Here is a 20,000-nt window from a genome sequence, read left to right on the forward strand (position 1 = left end):
TGACTATAATCCTGTATTTTACCTATAAATAATGATTGCATGATTTCTAAATGGATGTAATAAAGTGGTAATTGAACTTCGTGTCGTCCAATTTTGGTCTGAAATCATACGTGTGATTTCAAAATTGCACTCCACTCAGTTCAATTACCATTATTAATTGAACCATTCTTGGATAAGTGATATTATTAAATTCTCAACCTCGGATAATGCATTTCGCGTGCTCTGATTGGTTCACTCAATCTCGGTTATCAGCTCATATACCTTGGTTTGACCTTATATGGTAAATGATTGCGTTAAGCGTTGCTAAACTAAAAATGTTTTCGCCGGAATGCGAAATTACTCTTTGAATAAAGCCAAAAAGGAGAAAAAAGACTTTTTTGTGGAAAGTTTGGATCAATTCCGACGTTTAGAAGTACGCGAAAAGACAAGAAATGTTTTTGTGATGAGCCTGCGTCTGTCTGACAACAAGGTATTACACAACATCGCATCAGTTCTCATCAAGTTTTTTCGATTTCGCTCGGATTTGCTCGCTTTTTCCGCTCGTATTGCGTACTTCCAAATTTTTGGAGTTTAAGGAATTTAATAAAACAATTATTCCATTCGCGCTTGTTGGATATGAGACTGGTTATAGCCAACTCGGCGCTACGCGCCTCGTTGGCTATTTACCATCTCATATCCAACGCGCGCTCATGGAATAATTGTTAATTACATCTTCATGGACATTAATAACAATATGTCAGTAACATTATTTGAGGTACTTGAGGAAAGAATAACTCTAGCATGTGGGACAGTGAGGTCCAACAGATCGGGCCTACCAAAAGAAATCTGTGGTGTGCTAGAAAAGAAAGTCAAACAGCTTAAACGGGGGAAGAGTTTGTACAGACAAAAAGGAAATGTGACTTGCGTGACATCCTTCAGGAGAGACACTGGATTTTTTTTTTTTTTGTCAGATTCCAGTAGCCATCCCTGACATCAGGGATTTCCATTACCCCATCACTCATGACACCAGATCCACATGTAAGGTGCACATTCAAGATGAGAAGACCTCCTACATCTGTGCTATTTGTGGAGTTATAATGTGCCCAGAACCCTGCTTCAAAAGATTCCACACAATGCAGAATTATTACTCTGATGATGGCAGCTACAATGGACCAAGACGACTGAAAGAAGGAGGAGAGACGCCTTTTCACAGGGGCAGGAGAAGATCACTGCAAAATTGAAAGCTGTTAGGATCTCTTACTTCTTTTTGAATAAATCTTTCAAGATTATATGAGGAATGAATAAGTTAATTGAGGTTGAGTCTCTTTCTTTTTAGAGTTACATATTTTCACCTTTACAGAGGCAGAAATTGTGCAGCTGCAGCTTAATTAAGGTTTTCTTAACAAACTATTTAATGTAAAAAAAAACACCTTAGCAGCCATTCGTATTTCATATTCTAAGTTGAAAAAGACTGGTTGTTGAGATAGGATGGGTATGAATGGAGTTTTTCCCTGATGTTACAATTTCTTTTAAAATTTTATTTTATTTATCATATAAACACCAGTGAAACACCAAGTCATTTCACGAAAGGCATCAAAAGGCGTGATTTTCATATGTAACCATAGCAACAGTGATCTTTTTACCTATGAAAATAGCATGTTATCTTCATGTGTGAAGATATCATGTTTTCGCGCAAAAGCTCACATGGTATTTCATTGGTGTTTATATAATGATAAGGGTTAATAATAGTTTTCAACTCCATTTTTGGACTTTTCACTTTTTTTATTATTATTTTTTTCAGGTCGCGCTCTGGCTGCCCATGCATAAGATTTCTTTGTCTTGCAGCAGGCAATTCAAGTGGGATTGAATCAAACTCTGTATCTCTTCCTTCAGAGGCAATTGCAATGACCACTAAACCACAGAAGACTACGTGACACCTTAACAGGGAAATGTGTACTAAAGAACTGTGTGCGTGACCGAAAACGAGTTTTTGTGTTTTCGTTGCACGCAATGCAATATCTGGTTATTGTATGACTCTGTAACAGATACTGTAATTTTATAATTTTCCTAGTATTGTTAAAGTGGTACTATGATCAAAAAATTATTTCCTTTTTTTCTTCAGATTTTGAAAGTGTCTTCGCTGAACACCAAAGTGGCAAAATTCTGAGCTTTGAGTTTTATCCAAAGGCTGTTTATTTTGAGTGTAAGTTTGGATTTCACGGTCCGCCATTACTCACGTTCAAAACTGGCCGATTGGACCTCAGAGGGTTGGATCTAGAGAAAATGACGTCATTCACTCACTAGCTTAAAATTTCAGCGTGTAAACTCAATTTCTTATATATGCAAAACACGGGTTTAGAGGTCTGAAAGCCCGAAACTCCCGTGCTGCATATTAATTCGGTCGCGTACACACGCATTGCATTCTTAAACTAGTGAGTCTTTGACGTATTTTCTCCTCGACCCAGCTCTCTCAAAATTTTAAAGTTAGTAATGGCGGACCAATAAATAAGAAAATTCCAGTTAAAATAAACAGGTGTCTTTTTAAAATCAGAACTTAAAACTTGGGTTAGTTAGTGTTTAGTTAACATAGTTTTGAAATCCAAAGAAAAAATAGAATTGTTTTTTTTGGTCGTAGTACCACTTTAAGAAAAGCATCTGTTTTCTGGTTTTGATTGGAATCAATGCTGTTAACAACAGTTTTAAATGTAAACAAATATCCATGATCGCACTCAACCCTGTTATTGGTTCACGGAATGGGGACTGTGGACTTCGGACTACAGAATTGAAACTGGTTATTTACCAAGATATTGCAACGTCAAAACAAACCAACCGAAATACTGTGAACTTAAAGGAAGTTGGCTAAAAATCCTTCGAACAGAGTGTAGGCTACCTGTAACCTCTTGTTAACGATGAAAAGCATTCTCTAAGATACCTAGGACCTCACCTATGGTCAAAACTAGGTAATAAATTGAAGGACTCCTTGGCCATTGAATCTTTTAAAAAGACCTTTAGGGAAATAGACCTAACGTCATTTTTAAACAACGATAATTGCTGTAACGTCTGCAATTCTTAGAGACTACTGATCTATACATCTATTGTCTTACTTTATACATTTCACATTTGTATAACAGACTCGTTCGAACTCAGGTATCACACTAGTTTCAGCTGACAATTGTCACATCATGGCTTTTTAAAATTTTCTACACCGTTTTAGTCTTTTTTACTGCCTCTAATCACAGAATTCACGGGGTTGTACTGAAAGTGACTGCCCTTCTTCCACTACAGAATGGCCGCATCAATTGTAATCTCTTCCAATTTGACCAGTGTACACCTTTTACTGTTCGAGTTGGTTGGCGGAACTGTTGCCTACGGCCACCATTTTCCCTAGTTCGAAGTCTCCACTTCGAGACGTAAACAGACTGAACTTAAAAAACAGGCAACGTAACTTACAGCACTGCCTGAGAAAACAAGGTTAGCAAGATATTTGTTATATCTCCAGATCATTGAATCAAGCAACAAAAAATTGGTGTACTGTAGAATACGGCCTGGGTATTCCAATTGTATCATCTAAGAACTGAAGGTAAATGAGACCACATTTGGAATGAGTAAATGCCCTTTACAACTGATATATGGCCGTTTTGGAGATTGATCGTTTATCTGAGACCATCTGCATCAGAACAGAAATCAAAATCCAACTTTCATTTGGTTAGAGCTGAAACTAATAATAATAATATTATCAGTTTTTAACTGACACTGAAGAAGACTTGTTCAAAAACACCTCCAACAAGCCCATCAGGAAAGATATTGACAACTCCATTTTGCTGTGTTCATAACTTTGTTTCGACCATTTAAACTGTACAATTCCCTGCTACCAGAGGTCTCTTTTCTTTTGTGTTCGCTGGGCTGACGAATACAGGAAAGAGACCTGTGCCATGGGTCAGCACTCTTCAAACCACACGCTCCATGAAATGTTTGCCGACTGTGACTTGAGCCCACTGTGTCCCACGCATTACTTTACAGTAATTCCACTGTTGTTAAGTGAGCCCACACGACATGAAGTATCACGTGAGGATTCTGAGTAACGCCCGTGCAAGCTCAACACAGTGAATTTCGACCCATGGCAAAGGTCTCTCTCCCGTACTCGTCAGCCCCAGCGAACGCAAAAGAAAAGAGACCTCTTCCAGCAGGAAAACTGTACAGTTGACCGAAAGACAAAACATACATTTGTCACTTAATTATATTGTAAATGGAAAGTTGGTATAGCAAACTAAAGAGTATACTTTTTTACCCGAAAAACATACCGTAAAAGCTTGGAGTTATTTTCAAGTATTTTCAAGGGCCAAAATAACACGACAGCTAGATCCTCAGTCATGGAAGCAAACTGTTTTTCCAAGTCCCTGATTTCTATGAAGTGATTAACTAATCCTGGTACAGATGCTTATAAAACAAGGCACGTTTTAAACATCGTTTCTGAAAAAAAAAAGTAAAGAAAGCAACAAATAGTGGGTTAAAAGGCGATAAGGAATTTCGTTCTGATTGGCAAGTAAATAATATGACAATTAACTTAATTCATGAAATGTTTGTGCTTAGTCTATGCCAACAATTCCTATTCGGTGTTACTTTGACAGGTAGACTGTAAGACCTCCATAGCTAACTTCACTTGACGTACGTCACTGGCTATCCCCGATTAGTTTCACTGTCAGTCTATCATAACACGGCGCAAACAGCCAGCTATCTGCAGGATGGCCAAAGTAGCTGACTCGGTAACTGCAGACATTATTTAATTCAGGTATTAGCCAAAGCAGTTTGAGTAAAATAACCACACTAACAACTGATTTTAAAACAATTTCTCTGTGAAGAACGTACCTGCTCCTTTCAACAACTTGCTGATTCAAAACATGTACAAAGTACAGTGATTCAGTTATGAAAGTTATATTTAAATAGTACTTACCATTCTTTTCATGTTCTTGTTGCCCAAATTCAAAGGTGACATCATCGCCAATTAGCACAAATGGTGCCCAGTGTTCTATGGCGAAATAATCCTTTGTCTCCCGAAGAGATTTCATAGCATGGTGAAGAGCTGTACTTGCACTTTGTCTATCTGCCAAGTGTTGGTAGAAACTCTCCATGAACATCAAGGTTGCCTTGTCGTTGATTGCCCAGAGTGACACCAGAACAGACCGGGCACCAGCACACAGGAAAGCCCTTGCTATTCCCACAATACCCTCAGATTTTACCTCTCCCTGGCCACTATGACAGCAACTCAGCACAACCAGTCTTGCCTGAAGACGAACTGCTTGAACATCGCTCAATAATAACATGTAATCTTCCTTTTCAGGGATCTTAGATGTCCGTTCGGGATTTGGGGCCAAAGCAATTTCTCCAGATCTGTCATCCCCATGTGCAGCAATGTGGATTAAAGCAACTGACTTCATTCTTTTCAGCACCTCAGCTTTGGTTGCATTTTTTGCTGTAAGAGGCACGGTCTGCAGAAGTTTTCCAATCATATCCACCTCTTTTTTCGCGCATGGCAGCTGTTGATACATGGGTTCACCAGTGCCGTAAGTGACTTCCTTCAAGCACGGATCCCCCACAAGCAGCGCCTCACTCTTACTTTGGAAGTCATCAGGTGCACTAGCGATCAATTCTAAAGCGGTCAGCGAGGGAATTGCACGGATCCTGACAGAGTCACTCAATGCAGAAAAAGGAGCCAGGCAAAAGTCACCATCAGGAACAAAGACTAATTCATCACCTTGGAGCAAGTCTGCGATGGGACTGACTAAGACATCATACAAGGGCTGCAAAGAGTGCACAGAGAAGCTCGAGGACTGAACGGTTTCTGTAACAGTTTCCCTACTGCTCGACAAGTCGCTGCATTGTCTGTCAAGTGAACGATTCTCACATCGTACAACGGTCTCTCCATTGATCTGTTTAAAAGTACTTTTCATCAGAGTGTCGGCATTTCCATCTTCGATTTTCTTTTGTCTAAAATTTATCTTGATATCTTCTCTTATCAACCAGAAGCTGATCGTGTTCCCTTCAAGTGCTGTGAAAACAGTTTGTGAAGGTAGATCTTTCATAACCAAAGGGATAGTTACCTTTATCGTAGGTTTCTCATCAACGCCGTATTGCATCTTCAAAATGTCTGCCAAAGCCTGTGCTCGTCCTTGCTCAGCAGCACACAAAGCCTCATCAACCTCTCCATTCTTCAAAAGTGCTGTCCACAGAGCGGTGTAGGCAACCTTATTTTTGTCTCGAAAGCTAATTTTCCATGCATCCTCTGCCTGAAGAAGACGCCTTGTTTCATCAAAATAATGAATGCTTAGACGATAGTAATTAAGAGCTTTGCTAAAGGAGTCAAACAATTCATGGACAAGACCAATATGATAACATGCGATTGCCAGCCCTATTGGGTCCTCTGTTTCCTTGCAAATACTAAGATGTTGATTGTGGTACGCTATGGCTTGCTTAAAATCACCAAGACTTTGATAAGTGGCGCCGAGATTGCAATAGGCTCTTCCTTCTCCGGCCCTATCCCCCAGTTCTTTCGCAATACTACGACGTTGATTGTGGTACGCTATGGCTTGCTTAAAATCTTTAAGACTTTGACAAGCGTTGCCGAGATTGCCATAGGCTGCTCCTTCTCCGGCCCTATCCCCGAGTTCTTTCGCAATACTAAGATGTTGATTGTGGTATGCTATGGCTTGCTTAAAATCACCAAGACTTTGATAAGCGTTGCCGAGATTGCCATAGGCGGCTCCTTCTCCGGCCCTATCCCCCACTTCTTTTGCAATACCAACACCTTCATAGTGGTACACTATGGCTTGCTTAAACTCACCAAGACTTTGATAAGCATTGCCGAGATTGCCATTGGCTGCTCCTTCTCCTGCCCTATCCCCCAGTTCTTTTGCAATACTAAGATGTTGATTGTGGTACGCTATGGCTTGCTTAAAATCACCAAGACTGTCATAAGCGTTGCCGAGATTGCCATAGGCTCTTCCTTCTCCGACCCTATCCCCCATTTCTTTTGCAATACTAAGATGTTGATTGTGGTATGCTATGGCTTGCTTAAAATCACCAAGACTTTTATAAGCGTTCCCGAGATTGCCATAGGCTCTTCCTTCTCCGGCCCTATCTCCCACTTCTTTTGCAATACTAAGATGTTGATTGTGGTACACTATGGCTTGCTTAAAATCACCAAGACTTTGATAAGCATTGCCGAGATTGCCATAGGCTGTTCCTTCTCCGGCCCTATCCCCCAGTTCTTTCGCAATACTAAGACGTTGATTGTGGTATGCTATGGCTTGCTTAAAATCACTAAGACTTAGATAAGCATTGCCAAGATTGCCATATGCTCTTCCTTCTCCGGCCCTATCCCCCAGTTCTTTCGCAATACTAAGATGTTGATTGTGGTACCCTATAGCTTGCTCAAAATCACCGAGACATAGATAAGTGATGCCAAGATTGCCATAGGCTCCTCCTTCTCCGGCCCTGTCCACCAGTTGTTTTGCAATACTAAGAGCTTGATTGTGGTACACTATGGCTTGCTTAAAATCACCAAGACTTTGATAAGCGTTGCCGAGATTGCCATAGGCTCTTCCTTCTCCGGCCCTATCCCCCAGTTCTTTCGCAATACTAAGATCTTGATTGTGGTACGCTATGGCTTGCTTAAAATCACCAAGACTTCGATAAGCGTTGCCGAGAGTGCTATAGGCTCCTGCTTCTTCGACTTTGTCCCCCAGTTCTTTTGCAATACTAAGATGTTGATTATGGTATGCTATGGCTTGCTTAAAATCACCAAGACTGTCATAAGCGATGCCAAGATAGCCATAGATTCTTCCTTCTCCGGCTCTGTCCCCCAGTTGTTTTGCAATACTAAGATACTGATAGTGGTAAACTATGGCTTGCTTAAAGTCACAAAGACTTTGATAAGCAATGCCGAGATTGCCATAGGCTGGTCCTTCTCCGGCCCTGAAATCTATTTCCCTAAAAATGGCTAATGCTTCTGTGTAATTTGTTATGGCCTGATGAAAGTCAGCTGTGCCCTGATAGTATCTACCAAGATTGAAACAAGCCAAACCCTCGCCTTGTCTGTCTCCCTCCTTTCTTGCACTGATAAGCTCTTGCATGTGCTGCTCCAAAACGTCCAACTTTCTATCCACCATTCTTGATATCAGAACCAGAAAGTTCTCAGAAATCTGGGATGCACCTAGGAGACAACTGAACGAAAACGCAATAGGTTTAATGCGCTGACTACAGGATGCTAAACTGGCACAGCAAGATTAATTGAAAAGTGAAGGAATAACTATCTTAAGCCAGTATTTCGAAAGAAAATGCCTTTTTCTATCAGGGTTTCCCAAGGAATGATTTCGGCTTATGGAGATAGTTGTTACAGAATAAACAGGAATGTAGCCCGTAAAATACCTGGGCATTTAACAGACTAAGAGCGTTTTATACAATAATAATCGAGGAACATTAAAAATAGAAATTGTATTATGTAATGAGGGAAAAACAGCCTATAGGAAAACGGTGGCATCCCATTTCATCTTTCTTATTGAAAGCTAATTAAAAGTTCCTAAGATATGCTTGCCTGGCAGGAAATTTGCTGCCAGTATGTAGCTGACAGGAGGGGATGTCATTAAGAGTGTAATATTCATTTTTGTGCAATTGACTTCAAACTCATAATTTTTTATTTCAGGTCTAAATCTATCCAATGTCGGAATCGGAAATTCAATCGCCTGTTTTTCTTCATAATATTTTGGTCTGGATACCTGGTTAATCCATGTTTTTTGATCTGGGGACTTTGAGTTGCTAGCACGTTTCCATTGGGAAAGGCTGCTCGTCAGGACAAAATTGGCCGTTTTTATTTTAGAGGCGCAAATTCCGGCTGTCCGAATTATGCCTTTCCCTCTCTTTCTCCATAAGCCGAAATCATTCCTCTGGAAACCCTGATGAAGAAAGAAATTTTCTTTCGAAATATTGGCTTAAGATAGTTATTCTTTCACTGTGCAATTAATCTTGCTGTGCCGGTTTTTTAGCATCCTGTAGTCAGGGCATTGAACTTATTGTGTTTTCGTATTTCTCAGTGTTGTTTAATGCGTACATGTGGGTAGCCACTTAGACACCGTACTACCAATGGAGTCTTCAAGTACGTTGTTCGTTGTCATTCGGGTTCTAACCATTCACTACACTAGCTCTCTACGAACTTCATTGGCTTCCCATTGCCTGTCGAATCAGGTTTAAGATTTAAATCAATTCATGGATCAGCACCATCTTATCTTAGTGACTTGATTACGCTCGAATATATATAATAGCCTGTACGATCCTGGCCAGGCCATCAGTGACATGTATAATGCATCACTTCGGCAGGGCTTTCTCCCGCCCCTGTTGAAGAGCGCGGATGTGCGACCTCTCCCAAAGCTGAAGCCTGTGAGGTCTGTTGCAAAGGACATTAGACAAGTCTCGCTGACCTTAAAGAGTTTGCTCTTTCCGGTAGATCGACCACTCAGCGTTAGTGTATTTACTCCATCTTGCATAGAAGCGCTAGATAAGGGAAACTGCGCTTTTTTTTCTTTTTTGCAGATTTCAAAAAAGGGTTTGACCTTATAGATCACCGAATTTTGCTTCGTAAGCTCTCAGGTTTTGGCTTACACCCCTCCTTGGTGAGGTGGGTAGACGCGTTTTTACAAGGGAGATCTCAGCGTTTCCAGCTTGCAAACATGTCATCAGCTTGTAAATCCCTGAATGGTGGAATTCCTCAGGGGACTAAGCTGAGCCCCATTTTGTTTGCCGTCATGGTAGACGATCTGGTGCGCTCCTGGGGTCCTAGAATTAAGTACGTAGACGATCTAACAATTTTGGAGGTAATTCGTCGCAACTCGCCATCTGAAACATCTTGTAAATGATGTTAACAGCTTCACTCATTGTAACAACATGCAGTTGAACCTTAGTAATTGCAAGCTGATGCGGGTTGATTTTTTGCGTTATAATAGTTGCTACAGTCAACCAATAGCGGTATGAGGTTCTGTTATTGAGTGGGTGGAATCGTTCAAGCTCCTTGGGGTGTATATTCTATGGACCTCAGTTGGTCGACTCATTGTGACTATATAATAGGGAAATAAAACCGTCGCCTCTATGCTCTTAGAAAACTGAAAGTTTGTGGGGTACAAGATGGGGATTTGGTGGCTGTGTACTGCTCCCTACTAAGTTCTGTCCTAAAGTATGCATCTGTAGTTTTTGCAAACTTACTGCAGTATCTCTGCATGGTGGTATAAAGAGTGCAAAAGAGAGCCCTACGAATCATCTTTGGTCCTGAATTGAGCTACGAGAACGCCCTCACGCGTGCCGGGCTACTGTCTCTAGAGGCCAGACGGAAATTATGCGCGGAAATTATGCACGCAAGCCCGCTTTCCCACTAATTTCTAGCAGGGTCGTCTCGTCGCAAACTTCGTATTCGCTGAGGTCAGGACCATCATGCCATGTGTTACTTGGCCAAACAGACCGGTTCTCAGAGTTCGTGTCAGTTAAATATGCGTCGTATATTAATTGTGCGTAATTATGGGCATACGATTTTACTATATTGTTACTACACTATATTTATGTCTTTATATTTATATAACTACACGTATATTTGTATGTTCGTGAGTGCATTGTCTGACCCCACCAGTAAGTCAGAGAGATCTGCGAATGATGGAAATACACAAATATTGTACTGTATTAGCAGTTCTGCAGCAGATAAGGTGCCTAACACTTGATGGCAGGTCGCCTGACCTGCGTGTTGTTACGACACGTGGAGTTTTATTGCAAAAGCAAGTGCGACACTGTTTGTATCTGTTCCTTAAATTTTTATATCACTTTCTTGAATACGTACACAAGCACCAAGAACAAAGTGTTAAACCACTGAACAGAAAATCGTGCTTGAAAACGTAGTAGTTAGACAACAATAGTCTTTCAGATTTCAGTTACGCTGACATTTCATAAGAAGTACTTGTTTTCAACATTTGGAACCTCTTTATAGCGGTAATAGCTGCCACATGCAATTTGCCTTAACAAACATTAAAATCTTATAATTGGGGGAAGATCCTTACAAGAACATTTCCATAACTGGACTTCGAGGCCTTCGGGTAGAGTATCTGTTTTCTAACATTGGTCAATATCATTGCTATTTTCCAAATGGTCTGGATAGCACAAGTGTTACTGATATTTTTAAAAATACAACCACACTTTTGAGATTAAGGAACATGTTTTGATGTTTCAAACATCATCATCAGCCATAGTGAGTGTAACATTAATTATTTTACAAGATAATCCATGTATATAATATACATATATATATATATATATGCTGAATACTAAATGTGAGTTGCCAATAAGCGCTCGCAGAGTGCTCAATAGCTAGTGAAGCTAGAGCTGTGCATACAGGTACAGTTACTGGGTACCAATATACATTGAAATTCCAACCAAGACCGAGCAGAGGAAGGACTGTCAGAGCAAGGAAAAGAAACATCACCTGGTTTAACCCGCCTTATGATGCACAGGTCAAGACCAACCTAGGAAAACAGTTCTTACGAAGCGTAGACGAATGTTTCCCCAAGGGCCACGCCCTTAGACCAATTTTTAACCGTAACACGTTAAAGCTATCATATAGTTGCATGCCCAATGTCAAAAGCATAATCGACAATCACAATAAGCGCGTGCTACGAACGTTAGAACCCGAGATAGCCAATGTGGAAAGATCATGTAATTGCAGGAAAAAAGACCAATGCCTCCTTGACAACCAATGCTTAACAAAGGGTATAGTATATCAGGCAACAGTGACCTCCAGCGAGGGAAACGAGAGTTACGTAGGGCTGACTGCTACCGACTTCAAGGCTAGATTTGCCAACCATAACCAGTCCTTCAGAAATGTGGTGCACAGCAACCAGACAGAGTTAAGCAAATATGTGTGGCGGTTAAAACATGCTAAAGTAGATTACAGCATTGCGTGGAAGATTCTGGGAAGGGCGCGTGCATATTCTAACAGCACCAAAAAATGTAACTTATAATTTGTCACCCAGAGCTCGCCACGCTCAACAAACGATCAGAATTAGCAAGCGGCTGTCGGCATGCAAACAAATTCCTCTTAAAGAAATTGTAATTAAAAATCGTAATTTACAAGTACGCGCATGGGTAGCAGGATAAAAAATCATCATGTAAAAACAGTAATCCTGTAGAGATAGTAACCATTGTACGATGCTGAAGAGTGGGACATGGTCCTACAAAACAAATTTGTCGACCACGGAATGTAGTCTATCTTACCTGTAACTGTAACTGTATATATATATATATATATATATATATATATATATATATACGGAAGAAAAAACACATAAACTACAAGTTCATCCCTACAAGCCTGTTTCGTGGTCGCCCACTCATCAGGGGATTTATCAGGATTTATCCCCTGATGAGTGGGCGACCACGAAACAGGCTTGTAGGGATGAACTTGTAGTTTATGTGTTTTTTCTTCCGTATATATTTTGCTCTACTTCTATGTATTGAGCACTGTTTTACGAAAATCAAGTTTCACACTTTATATATATATATATATATATATATAAATGAATGAATGAATAATTAGGATACGATCATACTTTTGCCTCTGGTTTCCATACAAATCTGTTTCGTACAGGACCTTTAGTTTATATATCACTATCAATACAATGATTCTTTGTAGGTTAAATGTTCCTTACAAGTAGGTAAAATTCAAACTAACCAACGATATTATAGAAACATACTGTTACTGCATAATGGTAAAATTTTAAAAGAGTAAAGCTAAACCGACATTATCAACTTGTTTGTTGAGTTTGGGTCTCAACCGCTCAATATGAAAGCTCTCCTTGATTTTGAGCTGATAGAAAGAGGTAGCATTTTCAACAATTTTCAAGCAAGAGACAATTATCCTGACAATTTGTGGAAAAACTAAGATGCTTGAAAATATGCTAATTTTTATCCCAGAAAAGGTGCTCATTTACAGGTCTGTAGAATTGCCTGTTATGCCTGTTATTTTCCTTGTCAAATTTTTTAACTTTTTCTTGCCCAAAGTTCAATTTCCACTATGGAAGACCAAATATTTTCTTGGTCAATTTATGACAGCCGATGACATGCATGATAGGTCAAGTTGGCGGTTTTTGAAAATGCAGGGGTTTGTCTGCAAGCGTTTCCTTCTTGTCTCACCCGATTTTTCGTAATGCTAAACATTTTAATTTCATGTGGTTATCCACCGCCAAGTCTTTTGGTAAAACATTATCTAGTGGGAAATAACTTTCTAACATATCTTTTACGCATACTAAAACACCTTGGATCGAGACCAAGTGACTGTAAACAAAAATATATCAAAATACATCACTTACTTTCTTGATGTGTAAGAATAGAGGGTAGTATAGTTCAATCAAACGACAGACAAATAGCTCAGTACAAGCAGCAAGCAGATATTACTAAATACCCCGCGATGTTCCTCCTTAAAACCTTTTGAGCAGGAATAATGAATCCAGCTGAGAAAAAAATACTGGTGGATCATTTGGGTGCCTCATTCGCAACTGATCATGAGTGACGGTGATCACTTTAGAAAATAAATATATACGAAATTCTGACATAGTCGCTAACAAAAAGTAACGCAAAAGTCATCAGAACTGGTTTATCACACATAAATTACTTGTTCGTGTTATTAAGAAATGAGTAACAGTGAGCAACTTACCAAAATGGATGCTAATCGATGCGAGGTCCTCGACGACAAGAAATGATTCTGCAAAATTTGATGATTTAATATGGTTATCCATGCATTATCGAATCTTGTAGGAAAACTTTTAACTTTCATAACAAAAATCACTTACGCGTAGTCTGCAAAAAAAGTACCCCATTTCTCTACTGACTTTCGTCCCAGAGTTACGTGCAGTATTGTCATTGCCAGGGTAATATTAAGAAGCCCCTTTGTTTGGGATGAATATACCGGTGTATTTTAAATAATAAAGATAATTTCAACTCCTGGGTTATACTAAACAAACAAAATAATGATATAATAAATAAACAAACACACAGTATTCTTATAATTGGTTAAACCACTGAAATTATGAAATTATTTCAACCTGAGATTATTACTTGGAAACAAACCAACTGCATATTAATTATAACCCAAGCTGAAATTAACCCTGGGATTTTAGCATGAAGAGACACGATGAAAAGTCTTCCATGCAATTTTCGGTCTTTGGCTAAAAAATCTGTGTAATGGGGCCGAAAAGAAAAGGTATCGACTGAAGACAAGTTGAAAAGTCGCCAAGCTGGCTGCATTAATTTTCATGCAAATCATTTATGTCTTGTCACCTTGCTTTTAAGAAATTTATTAAAAATCATACCACGACTGACCAGTGAACTGTAAACACGTCAGGCCACTGTAAACACGTCAGGTATTATAATTTCCCTATTTCCCGGACACTTACACTTCACGATTCTGCATGTATTTCGTCTTAAAAACGAGGCAAATTCGAACGATACGTTTCAAAGTGTTATCAATTAGTCTGCTTGCGTTTGTTCTTTAAGTACCTTCCCACAAGCTTAATCAACCGAATTCTAACATTAATATATCAGAAAATTATACCTTATGCAAAATAGCTCATGATTCCGGTGGAGTCTAGGTGGGTGAGAGTTGACCAATCTCTGAACACTGCTTGATAACTCGTGCGGATGTTAAGTTACAGGGTATAGGGAGAAATCGAGCCAGTCGAAAGTACCCCTCGGGTAACCCCAAACTCTGGGCCCAACTGGTTACAGGAGGGTGCTCAGAGATCCCTCGGGAGCTCAACCGTGCTCCCAGAGGTTAAATGGGAAAACGACAACCGCCTTGTCAGCGGCCATAGGCTAGGCAAACAAAAGCCAACTGAGCACCCTCCGACAACGGTTTTGTTTTGAAACTAAATATTTTAAGCAAGAGCCAATACAACGTAGATTTGATTTGACTTTAGTGGTGTACTATATTTTGGGTGGCCAAACCAGCCTTCTTCAGGTACAATGCGAGTTTAAATTGAATTGCTTCTATGTACATATATATATATATAATATGCTCACTAGCTCGCTAGTTAGAGCACTCTGGCATGGCTTAGATGTACCACATGTGTGGGACATTTGGGGTGGCTTTATAAGCTTAACCTCCATCCCAGACATCAGCACTGCACTGATGAGGCCCAGAAGGCCGAAACAGTACTGTATATATAGATATATATATATAACAATGTTTTTCTACTCAATATAGTTTCATATGGACTTTAATACAGGTCTGTTTCGTAGACCAACAAGGAGTTGGGCCACTCATCAGTTAAATTCCATGTACACTGTAGCATCGCTGGGGTTTATATACATCAGTAGCGTGATCGTTACAAGATTCAAACTTGAAAAACAGTAGTAAAAAGCATTTGTAAATTTATGATTGGTTGTTGAGGATGCGATTGAACCTAAGGATAAAATTTCGCTTGTGCCTGCAAGTCGATACGAGTTCATTACGTTTGTTGAGCGTCGCCATGTCCGGTTTATATACAATATAGAATTTCTCGGTACTACATAGATTACATCGTTTAGTAAGGTTGCTATAAGATTTGGCCTTGGCTAGAATTTTCCAGGAGATTGCGAAGTCTTTCTTTTGATCTTTTAGCTGCCATAGATGTTTGCTCAGTTCTATGGCAGCTAAAAGATCAAAAGAAAGACTTCGCAATCTCCTGGAAAATTCTAGCCAAGGCCAAATCTTATAGCAACCTTACTAAACGATGTAATCTATGTAGTACCGAGAAATTCTATATTGTATATAAACCGGACATGGCGACGCTCAACAAACGTAATGAACTCGTATCGACTTGCAGGCACAAGCGAAATTTTATCCTTAGGTTCAATCGCATCCTCAACAACCAATCATAAATTTACAAATGCTTTTTTACTATTGTTTTTCAAGTTTGAATCTTGTAACGATCACGCTACTGATGTATATAAACCCCAGCGATGCTACAGTGTACATGGAATTTAACTGATGAGTGGCCCAACTCCTTGTTGGTCTACGAAACAGACCTGTATTAAAGTCCATATGAAACTATATTGAGTAGAAAAACATTGTTATTACCGCTCCATTATTGTTGAGCACTATTCTGGATTTATCAGTGTGGAACTCACCTGAAGTTATATATATATATATATATATATATATAGAGTCAGTTAAGTAGATCCCTTGAGCCAACAACGCATCACCCCCAGAAGGATCGCAAATGGATTCACAGTCCAAGTTGAGGAGAAATTGAGAGAAAGTTATGGGAAACTCAACACTGGACAACTTCTGGGGAAAACTGTAATTGCCCTGAGCGGGATTTGAACCCACGTCCCCCTGATCACTAGTCGGGTGTGATGACCACTACACTATCAGGACAACTATGCTGGCAACATGGCTGATTGATCACTTAATGTGAGGCATTCACGTGGGACTCCCTAATGGGCCAGCTTTTCTATGTGATAACGTTGGATCAACATGTGATTCACAGGCGGACAAGGGTAAGTAATGTAAAGAGTCAGTTAAGTAGATCCCTTGAGCCAACAACGCATCACCCCCAGAAGGATCGCAAATGGATTCACAGTCCAAGTTGAGGAGAAATTGAGAGAAAGTTATGGGAAACTCAACACTGGACAACTTCTGGGGAAAACTGTAATTGCCCTGAGCGGGATTTGAACCCACGTCCCCCTGATCACTAGTCGGGTGTGATGACCACTACACTATCAGGACAACCATGCTGGCAACATGGCTGATTGATCACTTAATGTGCGGCATTCACGTGGGACTCCCTAATGGGCCAGCTTTTCTATGTGATAACGTTGGATCAACATGTGATTCACAGGCGGACAAGGGTAAGTAATGTAAAGAGTCAGTTAAGTAGATCCCTTGAGCCAACAACGTATCACCCCCAGAAGGATCGCAAATGGATTCACAGTCCAAGTTGAGGAGAAATGGGCCCTTTGCAGTATAGTGATCACATGGTACAAATCCGCCATACTGGGACGCAAATTGCGCACTGGGACATCTAAAAAAAAGCTAGTTAATCTTAATTTTCTTTGTTTTAGAGCTGTAGGATAGCTTGAGGGTGTTGCGGTTGAATATAGGTCTTACGGCGTGTCCTCTGGGGAAATATTCGCAGACAATGCCCAAGAACTTCTTTCCCAGGTTAGTTTTCACTGTCATATCGAAGGGTGGGTTGTACCATGTGATATTTCTTTTTCTTGGCCTGTGAATTTTTCTCGTTCTGTTTTTTGGGGTGAACCTCAATTTGTATGTGTATCCGCTCTTGTCTAGTGCTGCCTGGTACGTCGGTGCTGCTTTGTTGAATACTTCTTCGTCGACAGCCTTTGGTTTATATTCTCTGGGATTCGTTTGATGATGTTCGGTGGGTGATTGCTTTTCAGGTGTACATAAGATGGTACGTTTCCGGGCTTCATAAAAGGATAGTGTTTTCCGGTGTTTAGGTCCAGGGTCACGTCTAAGTAATTTACCACCTTTTTTTTCGCTTCAATGGTTATTTTCAGTTTTTTGTCTGCGAATAGCTTGCATATTTGCTTATTATTGCGCTAGTTGGTGCGTGGGGACCCTTGGGATATTGCGAGCCTGTCGTCTCTGTATAGTCCTATTGTGTCACCGCAAATTCTTTTCAGTAGGTTAAGCATGTATACCACGACCAATTCGCACGACTCAGCGCCATCATAGGACCCCATTGTTACGTCGAATAAACCGTCGCTTGCACCTTTCTTTACCCATGATTGGGCGTCTGGATTGAATAGCAGTGTTTGTTATGCATGCATAATAATCTGTTTCTCCGATGGTGAGATGTTTACATATTCCGATGCAAAATCAATTGCCTCAGACAATAGTTTCTCCGTAATCGATGGGTAAAAATCTACGATGTCAAAACATATGAACGCTGCATTCGGCTTGTTTTCTATTGCGTTGAACCATTCCAGTACTGACTGAGTGTTCTGCCAGAGGTTGACGTTGGTGGATGTGGCAACACCTTTCATGATCTTTTGGAGTATTTCCTTGCTAATACGTCCGATTTCTGATTTTCTAGGGTTAATTAGCCGGCATGTGGATGCGTTATTAAAATTGGGCTTATGGTCTTTTAGCATGAAGAAAGCATCCCGTTTTGCCATGGTTTCAACCCTGTCTGATAGACCGAGTTCTTCGGCAATTGCTTTGGCGTCCTTGTTGATCCTCGCCTCCTGCCCTTTATTCGCTTTTTTGTATGATTTCTGTATGCTCTTGTCGACGAGGTCTTTGTAGTCGCAAGGTTTCATCCTGTAAAAGTTATTGGTTTTGTCCGCTTTTACTACGAGGTGGTTATCTTCTTTGACGCTTTTCATATCTTTCCTTAGTTCTCTTTGGAAGTCGTTTACCTGGTCGCTGAATTCAATGTCCCTGATCAAGCCGGTCATTCTGTTTTCGAAGACTTTTAGTCCTTCGACAACGGATGGTGCACGTTTAGAGTTGAAGCCATATGTCTCTTTTCGTTCGATGTGTTCTTTTCGATGCAGGTAGGACACGCCCTAAGACCTATATTCAACTGCAACACCCTCAAGCTATCCTACAGCTGTATGCCCAACGTCAAGTGTACAATCGACGCACATAACAAGCGCCTGCTGAAGCAAACCAACTCAGGCGAAGCCATAAGCGATGCCAGGCTCTGAAATTGCCGCAGGAAAGAGGACTGCCCACTAGAGAACCAGTGTCTTACAAAGGGCATCGTATACCAAGCCACCGTAACAACAGAGCAGGGGAGTGAATGCTACGTGGGTTTAACCGACACAGACTTTTAGTCTAGATTTGCCAATCACAAACAATCATTTAGAAATTAAGTATACAGCAATCAAACTGAGCTCAGCAAGCACGTGTGGCAGTTAAAGAAACCTGGAGTAGATTACACGATCAGATGGAAAATTCTTGATAGGGCACAGGCATACTCTAATGCAACCAAAAGATGCAAATTGTGCACCCTAGAAAAGTTCTACATTATATGTAAACAAGAGTTTGCCACCCTCAACAAAAGAACAGAGCTTGCGAGCACTTGTAGGCATGCAAACACATTTTTACTAAAAAACACGTAATTATTGTAATTTCAAGGGAATGTTATATAAAAACCCATGAATTAACATTGTCATCTAGGTCCTGATGAGTGGGACACACTCCCACGAAACAGATCTGTAGATCGAATAAATGAACGAAAGCTAGTTCACTTTCTCTTACTAGACGAAGCTCGAATATTGTCGAGCACTCTTGAGGAAAAATCGGGTGACATATCCAGTGTTTGTTTGCCTCCGCCGCTATTACGGTCGTCGAGCACTCTACCGAGATGTCTTCTACAATGGACAAGATATCGTTCAATTATTCCACAAAAAACATCCCTTGCGTGAACCGAAAAACCTATTTGACGACATTGGTTGAAAAAACCGACAAGCTAATGCGTAACATGAGATGGAGAGCTTACCACTACCTGCATCGAAAAGAACACATCGAACAAAAAGAGACATATGGCTTCAACTCTAAACGTGCACCATCCGTTGTCGAAGGACTAAAAGTCTTCGAAAACAGAATGACCGGCTTGATCAGGGACATTGAATTCAGCGACCAGGTAAACGACTTCCAAAGAGAACTAAGGAAAGATATGAAAAGCGTCAAAGAAGATAACCACCTCGTAGTAAAAGCGGACAAAACCAATAACTTTTACAGGATGAAACCTTGCGACTACAAAGACCTCGTCGACAAGAGCATACAGAAATCATACAAAAAAGCGAATAAAGGGCAGGAGGCGAGGATCAACAAGGACGCCAAAGCAATTGCCGAAGAACTCGGTCTATCAGACAGGGTTGAAACCATGGCAAAACGGGATGCTTTCTTCATGCTAAAAGACCATAAGCCCAATTTTAATAACGCATCCACATGCCGGCTAATTAACCCTAGAAAATCAGAAATC

The 20,000-nt window shown here is 40.3% G+C and overlaps 2 protein-coding genes and 2 non-coding genes across 6 annotated transcripts in view; 1 reads left to right on the top strand and 3 right to left on the bottom strand.

Moving 5' to 3' along the window:
• Positions 1 to 20,000, top strand: part of LOC138051363 (uncharacterized) — a 208,021-nt gene that overhangs the window by 39,492 nt on the left and 148,529 nt on the right. The gene's annotated exons all lie outside the window — the stretch shown is intronic.
• Positions 1,217 to 20,000, bottom strand: part of LOC138051350 (tetratricopeptide repeat protein 28-like) — a 152,733-nt gene continuing 133,949 nt past the window's right edge. Inside the window, exons 5-6 of the mRNA XM_068897546.1 lie at positions 4,931 to 8,199; positions 1,217 to 4,449 (exon numbers count right to left, since the gene is read on the bottom strand). Coding sequence (XP_068753647.1) covers positions 4,418 to 4,449; positions 4,931 to 8,199 — 3,301 coding nt within the window. The 3' untranslated portion in view covers positions 1,217 to 4,417. The remainder of the gene's footprint in view (positions 4,450 to 4,930; positions 8,200 to 20,000) is intronic.
• Trnat-agu (transfer RNA threonine (anticodon AGU)) lies at positions 16,345 to 16,417 on the bottom strand. The gene has a single exon. It is a non-coding gene; the product is annotated as a tRNA-Thr (tRNA).
• Positions 16,696 to 16,768, bottom strand: Trnat-agu (transfer RNA threonine (anticodon AGU)). The gene has a single exon. It is a non-coding gene; the product is annotated as a tRNA-Thr (tRNA).

This window comes from Montipora capricornis, chromosome 6 (genome assembly GCF_036669925.1).
Source record: "Montipora capricornis isolate CH-2021 chromosome 6, ASM3666992v2, whole genome shotgun sequence".
Classification (NCBI taxonomy): domain Eukaryota; kingdom Metazoa; phylum Cnidaria; class Anthozoa; order Scleractinia; family Acroporidae; genus Montipora; species Montipora capricornis.